This window comes from Grammomys surdaster, unplaced genomic scaffold, assembly GCF_004785775.1.
Source record: "Grammomys surdaster isolate TR1022 unplaced genomic scaffold, NIH_TR_1.0 234, whole genome shotgun sequence".
In the NCBI taxonomy this organism is placed as follows: domain Eukaryota; kingdom Metazoa; phylum Chordata; class Mammalia; order Rodentia; family Muridae; genus Grammomys; species Grammomys surdaster.
Genome location: NW_021604679.1, coordinates 3,575,945 through 3,591,519, shown reverse-complemented (window position 1 = coordinate 3,591,519; position 15,575 = coordinate 3,575,945). Strand labels below are relative to the sequence as shown.

The 15,575-nt window shown below is 47.7% G+C and overlaps 1 protein-coding gene across 3 annotated transcripts in view; it reads left to right on the top strand.

Moving 5' to 3' along the window:
* Cacna1s (calcium voltage-gated channel subunit alpha1 S) overlaps positions 1-15,575 on the top strand; it is a 67,223-nt gene that overhangs the window by 12,561 nt on the left and 39,087 nt on the right. For all 3 annotated transcript variants that reach the window (XM_028773802.1, XM_028773803.1, XM_028773800.1), the window contains exons 3-10: positions 3,383-3,522; positions 5,093-5,235; positions 5,364-5,516; positions 8,076-8,281; positions 9,375-9,478; positions 11,046-11,191; positions 11,949-12,030; positions 13,994-14,154. In XM_028773802.1, coding sequence (XP_028629635.1) covers positions 3,383-3,522; positions 5,093-5,235; positions 5,364-5,516; positions 8,076-8,281; positions 9,375-9,478; positions 11,046-11,191; positions 11,949-12,030; positions 13,994-14,154 — 1,135 coding nt within the window. The remainder of the gene's footprint in view (positions 1-3,382; positions 3,523-5,092; positions 5,236-5,363; positions 5,517-8,075; positions 8,282-9,374; positions 9,479-11,045; positions 11,192-11,948; positions 12,031-13,993; positions 14,155-15,575) is intronic.

The window sequence follows — 15,575 nt, the reverse complement described above, 5'->3', positions numbered from 1 at the left end:
TCAGGGAGTGTGAGCAGATCAGGGAGTGTGAGCAGATCAGGGAGTGTGAGCAGATCAGGGAGTGTGGGCAGATCAGGGAGTGTGAGCAGATCAGGGAGTGTGGGCAGATCAGGGAGTGTGAGCAGATCAGGGAGTGTGAGCAGATCAGGGAGTGTGAGCAGGCTGCTCCACAGGCAGGAGCAGCTCCAACAGAGATCAATGAATCAGGCATGAACAACAGAAATGTCTGGATCTGGTGGGACCCAAGGCCAGAAAGAGCCCTGCCTTGAGTAAATGGACACTATGGGCCAAGGCCAGGACTTAGGAGGAAGGCTGGTTCAAGGGGAAGAGAGGTTCAGGCTCAAACATGCTGAGTTCCTGATTGAATAGAACCATGCCCTGATGTAACCACTCACTGATGTAGCCCCACCCAGCAGCTCTGTGAAGACCTAGAAAGGACCATGGATGCTATGGTGAAAGACCCTTCCTCAAAGGCGTGTAGAAGACCTGTGACCCACCGAACTGTGGGACCTCCCCCCTTATAGGATGCCATTTAATTCTCAGGACAGCTCTTGGAAGTGGTGGTGGGGGGTTAATTAGATCAATTTTTAAAATTATTTATCTTATTTTACATGTTTGAGTGTTTAACCTGCATATATATATATATATATATATATATATGTATATATATGTGTGTGTGTGTGTGTGTGTGTGTGTGTGTGTGTGTGTACAGTGCCACTGAGGCCAGAAGAGGGCATTGGATCTCCTGGAACTGGAGTCACAGACGTTTGTGACCCGCTATGTGGGTGCTAGGTATTGAACTGGGGTCCTCTGGAAGAACAGCCAGTGCTCTTAACCACTGAATTAGCTCAGTTTTACCCACAAGGAAACTGAGGTTCCTAGAGTAAAGAAACTGCCAGTGAGAATGTACACCGTGTGTCTCCTGCCTTCTGTGATTGACAGCAGGCTCTCCCACACACAATGATGGAAATGCTTTGGAGAGACTGTGACTTTGATTATATGATGCCAGCCAGTTCGTGCCCAGGGGTTTAGTCTCAAGCTTAATAATAAATACCCAGAGAGTGAATAGCCCTTGTTCTCTGTGGGTCTCCAGAGAGAGATGGGGCCAGCACAATGTAACACTGATAACACTGTCCCTATGGAGCAAGAATGGAAATATCCCTGATCCATGTCTACACAGCAAGGGTCATGTTGTGTGCATTCCAGGATTAGGTGGCTGAGAGGTAAACAGAGAGAGTTGAGTCTTGGAGCTGGTGAGCTATGAGTCCCAACTGACTCCCACCTGAGGCCCATAGTCCCTACAAGCTTGCTCTGCGGCCAAGAGATAGACAGACAGACAGGAGCAGGTGCAGGCAGCTCTCTGGTATATCTGGCCAGCTGCCCAGCCTATGAGCACCACAACTATTTTGAGTTCTGTTTTCCCTTCCCTCAACAAAACTTCTGTCTGTCCCTTGGGGGTTGAATCAGCCTGAAAATTTACACACTGACTTAACTTCCCTCCCCCTGAGAGATGGGCCTGATTCTTAGATGCTTAACACACAGAGAGAAGAACACTGGAGACCCTCCCTTCATTCCATTCCTCTCAGTAGGAACGACATACAGACGGCCCCTGGCAGCTCTCTTGTGTAGAGACAAGATTTGTCTCCCAATTCCCCTACACCATGATGCTCAATGTGGGTCCAAGCAACAACCCTGTTAATGGAATGGTATGAAGGTGCCTTTCAATTGTAAACTATATTTTTGGAAGGAGAAAGCTTTGGGATTACAAACTAAGGAGCAGTCGGGGGCAAGATTAAAAAAAAAAACAGATCTCGCTCACATACACCTCTGTTTTTCCTTCCACTTCTTCTAAGTCATTCCTGGGATGGCCACGTTCCCCATCTGGCTGTGCCCACAATTGAGAAGCATGAATCCTAATAAAAGGGGTCCTGGAGAGGCCCTCCCTAGTCCTGAGGTGCTCAACTGGGAATGGGTACTGGTGGATGGTGGTAATAGGGTTAGTGAACTGTGGGTGGGTACAGACCCTTCTTGCTAAAAACAACTTTTTGTTCTCCAGTTAAACCACCTGCTGCAAGCATACAGCCCTGACACTTCGTCGGAGGCTAGGACTGTGTGAGGAGCCTGGAGAACGAGGGCTATTGGATGCTGCAAGAAAAGCCATTTCAGCTTGGAGCCCAGCCAGGAAGAAACTGTTTTCTCAGTTAGAAATAGCTCTTGCCTGGGCCCTGAGTAGGGAAAGGGTGACCTGGGTGACAGGCCCAGGGTGACCCAGAGGATCAGGCTACAGAGCAGGGTATGGAGGACTCAGCAAGGCCATCTTCAGGGTGAGGCTGTCACCTCACCAACAGGGCACCCTCTTACACAGGGCACTCTGCTTTCTCGTCCCCCTGCCTGGATGTAGCTGCCTGGAGACAGCTGTAGTGGGTGTGAAAAGGGAGGTGCCAGGGAAATAAACAAGAGCGAAGGACCCTGGTTATCAAGAGAGGGTCATTTGGGGTGCTAAGTCCACCCTACTTTCTATCATTAGTCCACTGGGTGGCAGGAGAGGGGAATGTCCACACTGGAAGCCACCTGGGATCTGTCTTAGTCGGGATTTCTATTGCTGTGAGAAAACACTGCCCCCAAAAGGAACTTGGAGAAGAAAGGACTCCTCCTTCATCTTACGACTGTCAGGTCGCACTCCATCACTGAAGGAAGTCAATGAAGGAACTTAGAGTGGGATCCTGGAGGCAGGAAGCCATGGAGGAACACTGTTTCTTGACTTGCTCCTCATGGCTTGCTCTGCCATAAAGTCTTACACATCTCAGCCCCACCTGCTCACAGCTGGAGCCAGCCACACTGGACTGGGTCCTCCCACATTCGTCAAGAAAATGCCTGATAAGACTGGCCAGACTGTTAGGCATTTTCTTGAGAGTCTCTTTCCCCAGATGATTCTAGCTTGTGTCACGTTGGCAGAAAACTAGCTAGCACACAGGCTCATCCATTCATTCATCCAGTTCAAGGCCCTGGAAGCTGGGGGAAGGGGGAAGGGGAGAATGGGCAACAATTCCACCCTGTTGTGGAGTTTATATTCTGGTGAGAAAAGAGTTAAAGAACACAATAAAGGTATATATGTGGCACTTTAGCCAGAAGATAAGACAACGTGAAGCTTGGAAGAAGAGTTGAAAGGTTGGAAGCAATGTAAACTGACTTGGTTGCCAGGAAAGACCTCGTTAAGGAGACAGCTTATGAGTGAAATGTTAAAGGGAGCAGGTAGCTGTCAGGGAGGTGGAGCATCTAGGAGTGGCAGAAGCTGGAGGGCAGATCAAGGCTAGAGCAAGGGGGCACTGGGAGTGCACAGGGGAAGGTGTGACCACATTTGCCACCACCTTCTCCCCTCCAGGAGAAACTGGAGTACTTCTTCCTCATCGTCTTCTCCATTGAGGCCGCCATGAAGATTATAGCCTACGGCTTCCTATTCCATCAGGATGCTTACCTGCGCAGTGGCTGGAATGTTCTGGACTTCATCATTGTCTTTCTGGGGTAAGAGCTGGCTGAGGCCAGAGCCAGATCCTCCCTGAGGCTACCAGTAGCCCAGAGGCAAGATGAGACCTCAGTGTTGTGCTAACCATCCTGGAGTGTGGCCCTTGTTGGTGGGAAATGACCCAGTGACCCCAATACCTGCCTGCAGGTCACAAACCACATCACCACCCCGACACTGTAAGTTCCCTCATCTTCCCCCTGCCACATGCAAGAGGACATGTGAGTGGCTCCAGTGGTCCCCTTTGCCACTTGTGCATCACTTCCACAGATCTAGACTATATACACAAATAAGGACATACAGTAGCCTGTGGTAGTGAACTAGGATGCTCATCAGACTCTGCAGCCTGGAGGCTTACACAGTGGGGATTTGTTGCAGATGTCCAAAAGTTAAAAATCTAGTGTTGGCAGGCCTGATGTCCCCAGGTCTCTCCCCTTGGCTGTACGTGGCCACCTTCTCACTGTGTCTTTTCGTGGTCTGTCTATGAGCATGCACCTTTGTGTCTCTTTGTACATCTAGATTTCCCCTAAGAAAAAGCATACCCAGCAAATCGGATTAGAGCCTACCTTGATAATCTCATTTTAATAGCCCTATATCCAGGGTTACATTCTGAGTTACTGGGTGTCAGAATTTCAGGAAATGAATTTTTGGTAGCCTACGATATTCCCATTTTATTAACCAATACCTAACTATAACAGCCGCATGTATTGGGGGCTTACTATGTGTTTTACATATAACATTCTTTGACAGCTCTTCCATTTCCCCCATTCTATGGATGGAGAGAATAAGATAAAGAGAAGTGAGCAACTTGCCCAGTGTCACACAGCGAGCAGGATGCAAATCGAAGCATCCTTGGCACAGTTAACCATTAACTGCACTACCCTTCAGCCCAATGACATCATTTATCTGCTGGTCCCTCAGTGCTCCTCTCACCACAGCAGGGAAGACTAAGTATTCTCAGCATGGTCCTTGTGAGGTGCTCTGGATGGAAACCATGCAGATGAATAGAGCATCACAGAGCACCATCACGGCTTCACAGAACGCCATTGTTCTGCAATGATCTCGGGGTCACTGGAGATGTTCCTAGAAAAGAGTTGAACGGGCTTCGAAGCTCTAAGGGGGGAGGAGGAGAACAGGAGGAGCACATCCAGTGTTAGGAGGAAGGCAGTCCTAGGGAGAGCCTAGTAGAGAACTCCCTCTGTCCTCCCACCTCCCAACCCCCCACTCCACCCCACCCCCTTCCCCGCCTGGGTCGCCAAATGAGTGATGGGTCATCCTGCAGCTTCTCGTTATGCACTCTGACTTAGGACCAGGGACTATGCCTATGGCTTGCTTGTATCTCAGCCTGAAGCCTCCCTTTCGGTACCATTAGTACCATTCATCACCAATAGCTCAAAGCTGAACTTGGCCTCAGAAACCCGGGATGAATAAAATTCTTTAACACTGACCATTGGGAGAACGTTTGCTCCCCACTCTCTTGTCCTCTACATGGTGGGATACAAGGTCTCAGCGCACTGGGGCTCTGGCTCATCTGACTGCTGATCCCTCTTCTCTGCCTCTTTCCCCCTCCAGGGTCTTCACTGCGATTCTGGAACAAGTTAACGTTATTCAAACCAACACGGCCCCCATGAGCAGCAAAGGAGCCGGCTTGGATGTGAAAGCCCTGCGAGCTTTCCGCGTGCTCAGACCCCTGCGGCTGGTGTCAGGGGTGCCCAGTGGGTGACAGTGTCTCTTCCCCCAAGCCCTCCTTTGCCCCTTCTGACATGGGTGTCCAACTGTTTATAGAGGGAAGGCCATGAGACAATGAAGACAAATGACTCCCCCTCCTTGCTGTTTGCCACAGGCCTTCAGGTAGTCCTCAACTCCATCTTCAAGGCCATGCTCCCCCTGTTCCACATTGCCCTGCTAGTCCTCTTCATGGTCATCATCTATGCCATCATTGGACTGGAGCTTTTCAAGGGCAAGATGCACAAGACTTGCTACTTCATCGGGACAGGTGAGCTATGTAAGATGGTGGAGGGGTAGAAGCCCCAACTCAACTCTGAATGAGGCCATCACAGCTAGTAAAGAAGCTCAGGGTCAAAGCCAGTTCCCCTCCACACTAATGCACCTTGGAAACATCTCCTGGACTCGTGAGAGTGGAAGTAAAGACAGCTCCACCAGGATCAGGGATGAGAAGCTGTCCTTGGCCTCAGCTTGTTCCACCCCCCACCTGTACAATCCAGTATGTTCCAGGCTCCCTGGGTCAGGTGTGGATTGAAGCATAGGCCTGGGATGAGCCTGGATTTCTCTTCATACTTTCCTTGTGGCCATAGTTTACTTTGATCAGAACTGTCTCCTAAATCAGGCCTATAGGATATGTACTGAATGATGCTCAGAGGGGACACTCTGTGGGTGTCATAAACAGCCCACATTGAAGTCCACGTAGAGTACTAGGAAGTCTTCCTAAAGTGGCAGTTCTTACCTTTCTGGCTTTAGGACCCCTTCACATCCTCACATGGCAATGAAGACACTGGGAGGTCATGGTCTGTATAGATCTGATAGTCATATGGAAACTGGACCAAATATAACGATATCCATTCATTTCTAAGAGCAGCAGTGATCTGATGACATAAAACAGGAGTGTATTTTTGTCAAAACGACAGCATTCTCCCAAACAAGATCCCCTTAGTGAGAAGAGTGGCACTGTGTGATATTTTTGGTAAGGCTCTTCAATACCTGGCTTTAAGCAAGTGGGCTAGAGCTCACATCTGCTCTGCAGGAGGCTGTTGCTACATCACATGTCATGTGACTGCTGGACAACTCCACTCTCCATTGCGAGACTGGGAAGCCAAGCATCCAGCAACATCTTAGCATCACCATGAAGATAGTTTTGAGGAGGCAGATGACTCAGAAGGCTTTCTGGCTCTTGCCCTGAGCCTTGCTACTTTATGGATGAATTCCTGGAAACTTCTGAGCGCAGCCTACTCCAGGGTCTTCAATGTAGAGAAGGTGACACAGACAGAGGTTGGGCTCTCTGTCTGTCTCAGAAATGGGAGTCACCAGAGCAGCCCTGCCCTCACTGCCTCTTGGGGAGAGGCTGCTTGCTTCCCCAATCCCATGAGCAAGAGTCTGTCAATGCAGGGTCAAACTAAGAGTGGACTCTGACATGGTTTCAGCGGACAGCTTCCCAGTCCTTTCTCACAGGAGCCTCTGCCATTGTTAGAACTGTCCACACCCTGTACCCAACACTGGCATCTTCCGTTGCCCTGACTTTCCACATCCTATTATCAGCACTGTTAGGCAGATGGCAGGGACCGTCTAGCATGAGCTTCGGGACAACCTTGGAGGTGCCACGCCATTACGGAATGCTGAGCAGCAACATTCAAATGCTCCTCTCAGATCAGAGGTTCCAGCTCCAGAGAGCCAGGGACCCGAAACTGACCGTCACTGTCCTCCCCACCCACCACCCACCGTTAGAGCTCTGAGTGACATCGTAAGTGTGGTAAGGCAGGGGCACTGTGTTCCAAGGGTAACCTCATCTCAGAACACAGCAGGAGGCTGTAAAACATCGTAAGATAACAGTATTCCGGGGCAATATCAAAATTTCTAGATTTGAGCGACTGGGGACATAATGGGGTGGGTGAAGGGCTTATTATCCAAGCATGAAGACCTGAGTTTGGGTCCCCAGAACTAATGTAAAAAAGCCAGGTGCTGAAGTAACAAATGGTGGATCTATAACCCCAGTAGTGAGGGCGGAGACAGGCAGATCCTAGGGCTTGCAGCTAGCCAGCATAGCCAAGCCAGTGATCTCTGTGTTCAGCCAGAGACCCTGCCTCAAAAAATAAAGTGGAGGGCAACTGGAGAAGACACTTGATGAGGACCTTTGGCCTTTGCCTGCACATGCAGTAGCGCACACATGCGCTCACACGCACACTCACACAGAGAGAGAGAGAGAGAGAGACAGAGACAGAGACACAGAGAGACAGAGAAAGAGAGAGACAGAGAGACAGAAACAGAGAGAGACACAGAGAGGCAGAGAAAGAGAGAGACAGAGAGACAGAGACAGAGAGAGACACAGAGAGGCAGAGAAAGATACAGAGGCAGAGAGAGACAGAGAGAGAGACAGAGACAGAGAGAGACAGAGACAGAGAGTTTTAGAGAAAATAAAACCTCCTTGGGGGAACACAGAGAGGTGCTATCTCTAGAAGGTGATCCTGGCACAGCTCAGCCCAGCAGTGCTCCACGTTGACTCCCCACACTAAGCCTCATGTCAAAAGCCCCTGTCCCCAGCCCACTCCAGCTGGAAAATGACCCCTTCTTGTCTCAGAAGGTACAGAGACTCCTCTGATTGTTCCTGCAGCATGAGTTGAACCTCAAGGGACAGTTCATCTTCAGAGTAGTCCTTCCAACCTTGTTTTAGTTCTAAAACACAGCTGCTGTCACCTGAGGGTGCCAACTGCCAGTCTCAGTCTTAGGTCCTTCATCCCTGTTGCTCTGTTCTTTCAAATGGTCCTTGATCAGCTTGTCTCCAGTCACCATCTGCTTGTTTAATGCTACATCCTTCTGCCTCCAGACATTGTGGCCACAGTAGAGAATGAGAAGCCATCACCCTGTGCTAGAACTGGCTCTGGGCGTCCCTGCACCATCAACGGCAGTGAGTGCCGAGGAGGCTGGCCAGGACCCAACCACGGCATCACCCACTTTGACAACTTTGGCTTCTCAATGCTCACCGTGTACCAATGCATCTCCATGGAGGGGTGGACTGATGTCCTGTACTGGGTGAGTCTGGGCTTCCAAAACATCCCTCTCTTCTAAAGGCTTAGTAGGGGGCCAGAAGAAAGGGCTTGTAAAGCCCACCATTGCCTAGTATTCCCTGAGACAAGTTCCATGGTGCTAGGTCTACAAGACCCAAGAAGGTGGTAAGGGATGGATAAGCTCCATGAGTTCTAGTCTCAGTGCCTGAGTTTTCTCTAGAATTGCAGTCACTCTTTACTGGTGTCCTGTGAAATCTTGGACACTTGAGAGATGAGGAGCCCTTTAGGTCTTTCTGTTTGCCATTGGGCAAGATGGCTTTCTTAGGTAAATATCACTATGTATCTCTCTCCTCATCTCTAAAGATAATACCATTTACACCATAAGAGTTACATTAGAGCCGGGGAGAAAACTAGCAGGATTGCTGGGATGAAATCACCATTGCAGAATCTTTCTTATTAGAGCAAATTCTTTGTTAGGTATTTTTTTTTTAGCTCTGTTGCATTTCTTATTTAATCCTCCAGCAACAAACAGCATCTGTCCCATTTCACAGATAAGGAAATCGAAGCTCAGGGAGGTCATCTAACTGTGTCCATGGATCTAATGAGCCACTGAGCCAAGAATTGAGCTCTCACCCATGTGACTCCAATCCAGAACTCTTGAGAATAACGTGGTGCTGCCTAGGATGGGTGTGGGGGATTGTAAGACTGTCAAATGCTTTGCAAATATAAAGGATTAGTATGAACATTTCTCGCAGGCTCACATTAGGGAAGCAGATGATTAAACATGTCAAAGGAATGTCACACGTGTCATTTCAACTCTGCTACAAGTCTAGGAGGAGAGCACGTGTCATATCTTTACTAGAGATGTAAGACAGTACCCAGAGATGTCAGGACACTCTGCTAGGGTCACAGAGGATTGTCACTTTGAAAAGTTTGGCTGTAAAGAAACGGACTGTAGATGGGGTCTGAGAGGCAGGTTAGAGAAACTCTTGACAGGATGGACAATGGATTCATCTAGCCTGGGCCAGGTGCATAGTCAACACTTGGACAGACCAAATGGCAGACAGGAATTATCCTTCAGGTTAGAGTACTGGACTCACATTTTTGTCTTGGACCAGGTCAACGATGCCATTGGGAATGAGTGGCCCTGGATCTACTTTGTCACCCTCATTCTTCTGGGCTCCTTCTTCATCCTCAACCTGGTGCTGGGTGTCCTGAGTGGGTAAGGAAAATGGCAGCTGGTGGAAGGGAGAAAGGAGCAGATTCCCAGCCCTCAGCCCATCTCTCAGCCCTGCCAGGCCAGGCACACTTCTTCCTGTTTAGCTAGGAAGTCAGAAGACGCATTTTGCAAGCTTGCACATTGCTCCCTCCAAGCCTTCTCCCTCTCTGCTTTCTCCTTTCCCTCAGTATCCACACTCCTGTGTGAGCCTGGAAGCCCCAGACTCCAGCCCTGGGCATGTGTCAGCGATGAGAGCAGTACTCATTGCACTGGCTAAGCACTCCCACTAGGTGGACTACCTGTCTGACCCCTGAACTGCTTACAGCTTAGTGGCTGTGAGACTCTGCCTAAGTCCCTAACCTCTCGGTGCCTCAGTGTTTTATCTGTCAACAGTAGTTTCAGGACCTGTTTCCTACGGTTCTTGGGAAAGTTAGATGAGTTTAAAATACTTAGAACAGGATCCAGCACATACAAATCCTCACCATTAATGAGTGCTGTTCTCAGCAGAGTGGCGCTGCTGGCATCCACTCCAGCCACAGTGGCGGGGCTAGCTGTAGCCTCATCTCCCTTCTGGATTGACATCATCCCATTCCAGAAGCTTCTCCCCAGACAGCCTGTAGACAGAACTCAGGAGTCTGTGAAGTCAGCTAGGGGAAACCCATCTTTACTTTCTATTGCATTAACTGAAATGTTTCCTTTAATAATGAATGCAGGCGACTAACCACAGTATCATTAGCAGTGCCTGTGGATTCTCCTAATGGAAACGATGTCACATGTCTGTTGTTGCACCCTGTTTGCATTCCTTACCGATTGCAAAATGGCGATAGACATTAGACCTGCAACAGGATCCTTGTACTAATGGAGAAGCAACTGCATTCCTCTGTTGGAATTTGTTCTATGATCAGTTCCTTTCTCATTCCATGTTCTTATCTTGTGCACTTTGTGACATTATTCTGAGGAGCCATCTGTGGATGGACTTCATTGAACTACCCAAAACTTCGTGCATAAAATGATCAAGAGTACCCAGCTGGACACCACAAGCAGACACTTCCTGGGTTTGGATCAGTACTAACAACTGACCTGGTGTCCTGTGCTGCTTGGTGTTGACCTGGTGTTGAGTTCTGCTTGGTGGCCTAGGGCTGCCCTCTTCTGGTCCCAGGATGCCTTGCATCCTTCGTGTCCTTTGATTCTAGTGAGACCTCAGTTTCCCCTTGTACCCAAGAGGATTTTCTCAGGGCTTAAGTCTATAAGCAGAAATCATTTTAGGATAATTAAAAAGCCCAGGCGGTATGGCAAATTTGGAATAATATCAGAATGATGGAATGTCCTATCAATTCCTGATATTCAAAGAGATAAACCTAAGGAGAAAATGAGAGGCTGAGAAGGAGCCAGGGTGCTTGGAGATGCACCTGGAGATGGGACTGGGTAGAGTGAAGAGAGAGGGAAGACATCGAGGGTCCCTGGCCCATAGGCAGTGTCCCAGACCAGAAGAGGACACATCCAGATGCTAAGGAAGCTCAGTGGGCCCTGCCCCTTTTCCTCTTCTTCCCTATGTCTGGTTTTGTCTTAGAGAATTCACCAAGGAGCGAGAAAAAGCCAAGTCCAGGGGAACCTTCCAAAAGCTCCGGGAGAAGCAGCAGCTGGAGGAGGACCTTCGTGGTTACATGAGCTGGATCACACAGGGCGAGGTCATGGACGTGGACGACTTGAGAGAAGGTTGGGGCCCAGAGCCATGGCCAACATCCCCCTACCTGATGTTGATCAGTTCTTCCCAGTCACTCCCTGGAAAGGGCAACCCCAACATAGCGCCCAGCAGCCTGGTGTCTTAGTTACGATTACTGTTGCTGTGGTGAAACACCATGACCAGTAACAACTTGGAGAGGAAAGAGTTCATTTCACCCACAGTTCCATGAGGCAGAAGCCATGGAGGGGTGTTGCTTACAGGCTTTCTTTCATACAGAACCCAGAACCACCACCAGTCCAGGGATGGTCCCACCTGCAATGACCTGGGCCCTCCCACATCAGTCACCAATTAAGAAAATGCTCTGCCAGCTTGCCTACAGCCCAATCTTACAAAGGCATTTTCTCCATTGGAGTTCCCTCCTTTCTGATGACTCTACCCTGTGTCAAGTTTACATAAAATTCACCAGATACCCAGAGACCCACTGAGAAGGGCTAGTGCTTGCTTCCAGAGACTGATGACTTGTGTAAAGCCTTGGATCTCAAGGTGATAGAATCTAAGTGCATCTGTCTCTTTTCAAATCATCCTGTGGCCTACCCATGGTGGCCACAAGCCCTGCAGATGGGCCTCTCCAGTTCACAAGATTCTGAACCATGGGAAATCACAGCAAGAGCCAGGCCCACCAAGAGCCCACAGTCATGGGTGTCCTATCCAACAATGCCTAACCAAGCTTGTCTGTTCCCGAGGGACCCTGAAGGCCACTGACTATAGCAGTATCTGTCCTGTCCCCAGGCAAGCTGTCTTTGGATGAAGGTGGATCAGACACTGAGAGCTTGTATGAAATCGAGGGCTTGAACAAAATCATCCAATTCATGTGAGTACCTGACCTGGGACCCAAGGCCAGAATCCACTTTACTGTCCTCGTGGGACTTTCCTGAGCCCTTAGGAAGGCCTAACTGAGAAAATGGGGCAGATTCTTACTCTGAGAACTCAGCAGTGGCTGGACGCCCAGGGAATGTGCAATCAGAGAGGACCCTGAGTAGATGACCTATTTATACACCATGAAAGGTAAAACAGGATCCCTTGGAGACAGCAAGCACATTTGGCTATACCCTCTGAGGGGGTGGGAGCTTGCAGAAGGGAAGAAGCTTGCAGTGTGGGGTTGCCTGCAGGAAGAAAGTGGCCCTAGCTAAGGAGTCAGTGGCAAGAGGACACTCCAATTTCTTATCTTTGTTTTAGGAGGAAAGCTGTCTCCTTTTCCAAATTCATACATAATCACAGTTTTTAAAAGATACAACAATAGAGAAAAACAGCAAAGAAAAGATGAGAGTTCCCACTGTCCTTCAAAGAAGTAACCATGGTAACAGATGTGTATTCTACTAAGATCCTTTGTGCACTTTCATTTTACACACACGCACACACACACACCCCACATTCATATATACACATTCACACTCACACACATTCATACACAAACCACACATACACACCATATATATACACATTCACCACACATTCACAGACAGACACACACACCACACATACACACCATATATATACACATTCACCACACATTCACAGACAGACACACACACCACACATACACACCATATATATACACATTCCCCCACACATTCACAGACAGACACACACACAACACATACACACCATATATATATATATATATACACATTCCCCCACACATTCACAGACAGACACACACAGCAGGATATTTTGTTTTGTTTTGCTATTTATATAATAGGATTTTTCATGTTAATTACTGTCATAATAAAGACTATAACAGTGCCCAGTACATCGGAGACATTATTGAAGAATATTTGTTGAGTAAATGAATATATACTATCTTGTGACTTTTTTTCTTAAACTTTTCTGTTGAGGTCAATTTTCACACTTGAGTGTACATTACATATATGAAGACATACAACTTTAAATTTATCTATCTATCTATCTATCTATCTATCTACTTATTTATTTTATATGTATGGGTGCTATGCCTGCATGCATGTCTGTGTACCACATGCACACATAGTGCCCACAGAGGCCACAAGAGAGTATCAAATCCCCTGGAACTAGAATTACAGATGGTTCTGATATACCATGTGGGTGTTGGGAATTGAACTGGATTCTCTGGAAAAACAGACAGATTACTTAAGTTCTAAGTCATTTTCCCAGACCCTTTCCCCAACACACACGCATGCACACACACACACACACACACACACACGCATGCACCCGTTTACAACTTTGGCTATAAAATCTATACTGTGGCTATCCCATGGCATAGATGCACCATTTTGTATTTAACCCATTTCTTTTCTCCTGGTAGAGTATGCACCATTCCAGACAGATTCTAGAAGCAGAATTGCTGGGTCAAGGGCAGATGAGCCTAAACTTTGTTAGTGCTGTGAGGTCACTCACCACAAGGGCTGGGCTAACTGTGGAAACACCTTTCCACACATCCATCTGGAAATCCTCTTTGAGATAGTAAACCTTCCTATTAAAATGGGTAGAATTGGCACCGCAGTGTTCTTTCATGGAAATTAAAATGCACGGTGCTCCCGGTCAATGTCATATCAAGTGCCACGCTGTGCCTTTTGCTTGCATTATCTCATTTAATTGCTCAGGAGATTAACATTGTTATCATTCTCATCTGAAAAGCAAAGCTCGTCTAATAAGAAGCCAAGTTTAAATTGGCCCAGCTCCAAGGCCCGTGCCCTTCCTTTCTCCTGCATGCCGGGGAAAGAGAGTGAGCAGAAGAGGTGCTGGGCTGGAGCGTGGCTAAAAGTGACGAACACCTGTTTCCATGTCTCCTGCAGTCGGCACTGGCGGCAGTGGAATCGGGTCTTCCGCTGGAAGTGCCATGACCTAGTGAAATCCAAGGTCTTCTATTGGCTGGTGATCCTGATTGTTGCCCTCAATACCCTGTCTATTGCCTCAGAGCACCACAACCAGCCACTCTGGCTGACCCATTTGCAAGGTGAGTCAGAGGGACGGAAACCAGGAATGAGCACTCTGGGTTTGAAGCTTAAACTTGTCACGGATGCTGCAGGGTGCAAGTCAATGAGACTGGCATCGCCTTCTAGAAATGAAACACTACTGGTGCTAGACCATTGGCCCAACCCCTTCCTTTTACATCGAGACTATAGAGACTTCAAAAGGCAAGATGACATGCCCACTTCTTTACCCTTGGCATAATTTTGACCTGGGACGGTACCAATGAAACATAGGGACAATTCACAGTTGCTTCTTCAAACACCTAGGCAAAACATTCAGTTATATATCATTGCACGTAAGACTATCAATAATTGAGAGCCCCAAATATACTGTTTCAAATCCTACTATGTATATACTAATTAATATATATATATACTAATTTTTCACCAACTATGCAGAGAGTGTACTACATGTAGAACATAGAAAAAGAACTGTAAAGAGAGTTAATTCATTGCTCGTTACCTTAAGGAGCCAAAGGACAAGTCAGAAGTTAATTGTTTCCACCCCATCCAGGGAAGGCAATAAGAAAGCAAATCTAAGGTGGTGAGAGAAAGGCTACAAGAAGAGATGCTGATGTTCCACACATCTAAAGGACACCAAGATAAAGCCCAGCTGGTCAAAGGTTTTCAGGGATTCCTGCAGAAGATGCAACGCATGCAAACATGTGGAATAGTCTGGTGAACTAAGAGAGTGACAGAATTTCATATGTGATGGACAGCAAGCACTGTATATGTTCATAGGGTTCCTTGTATACTGTCATGATGCATTAGGAGTTTAACCTCTGGGTACAGGGAAGCCAAAAAATATAAGCATAAACATTGTATGATATGAATGGCCAGCCTTGGTAGAAGATGAATGGGTCAGCCTCATCCTTGAGTGTACGTCCCACTATGTGCAGAACTCTGGACTGTGACCAAGAATCAATTAAGAAGAAGAAGATCCAGTTTCCACAGCTAGGTACCCTTCCAACTGCAAATACCAAAGTGGCATGAGTCATAATAATGTTTCAAATAATGGTATATTGGTTACTTTTCTCCTTGCTAGACAAATACCTAACAAGCAATTCCAGGAAGGAAGAGCTTGTCCTGGCTCACCCATTAAGAAGTGATATACTCCATTATGACAGGAAAGTCATAGAGGCAGGAGCATGAGGTGGATGGTCACATTGTGTCTACAGTCAAGAAGCAAGAATGGAGAGGAAGTGTAGCCATAAACTCCATGGCTCACCCACAATGACCTACAGACTTCCTCCAGTGAAGCTCTGTCTCTTAAATATTTGACAACTTTCCAAAACAGCACCACCAGATGAGGACCAATAATTCAAACACATGAACCTTTGGGGGAACATTGCACACTCAAAATGTAATAGATAACAAAAAGGTCTCTGGGTGGCAATGTCGGGGA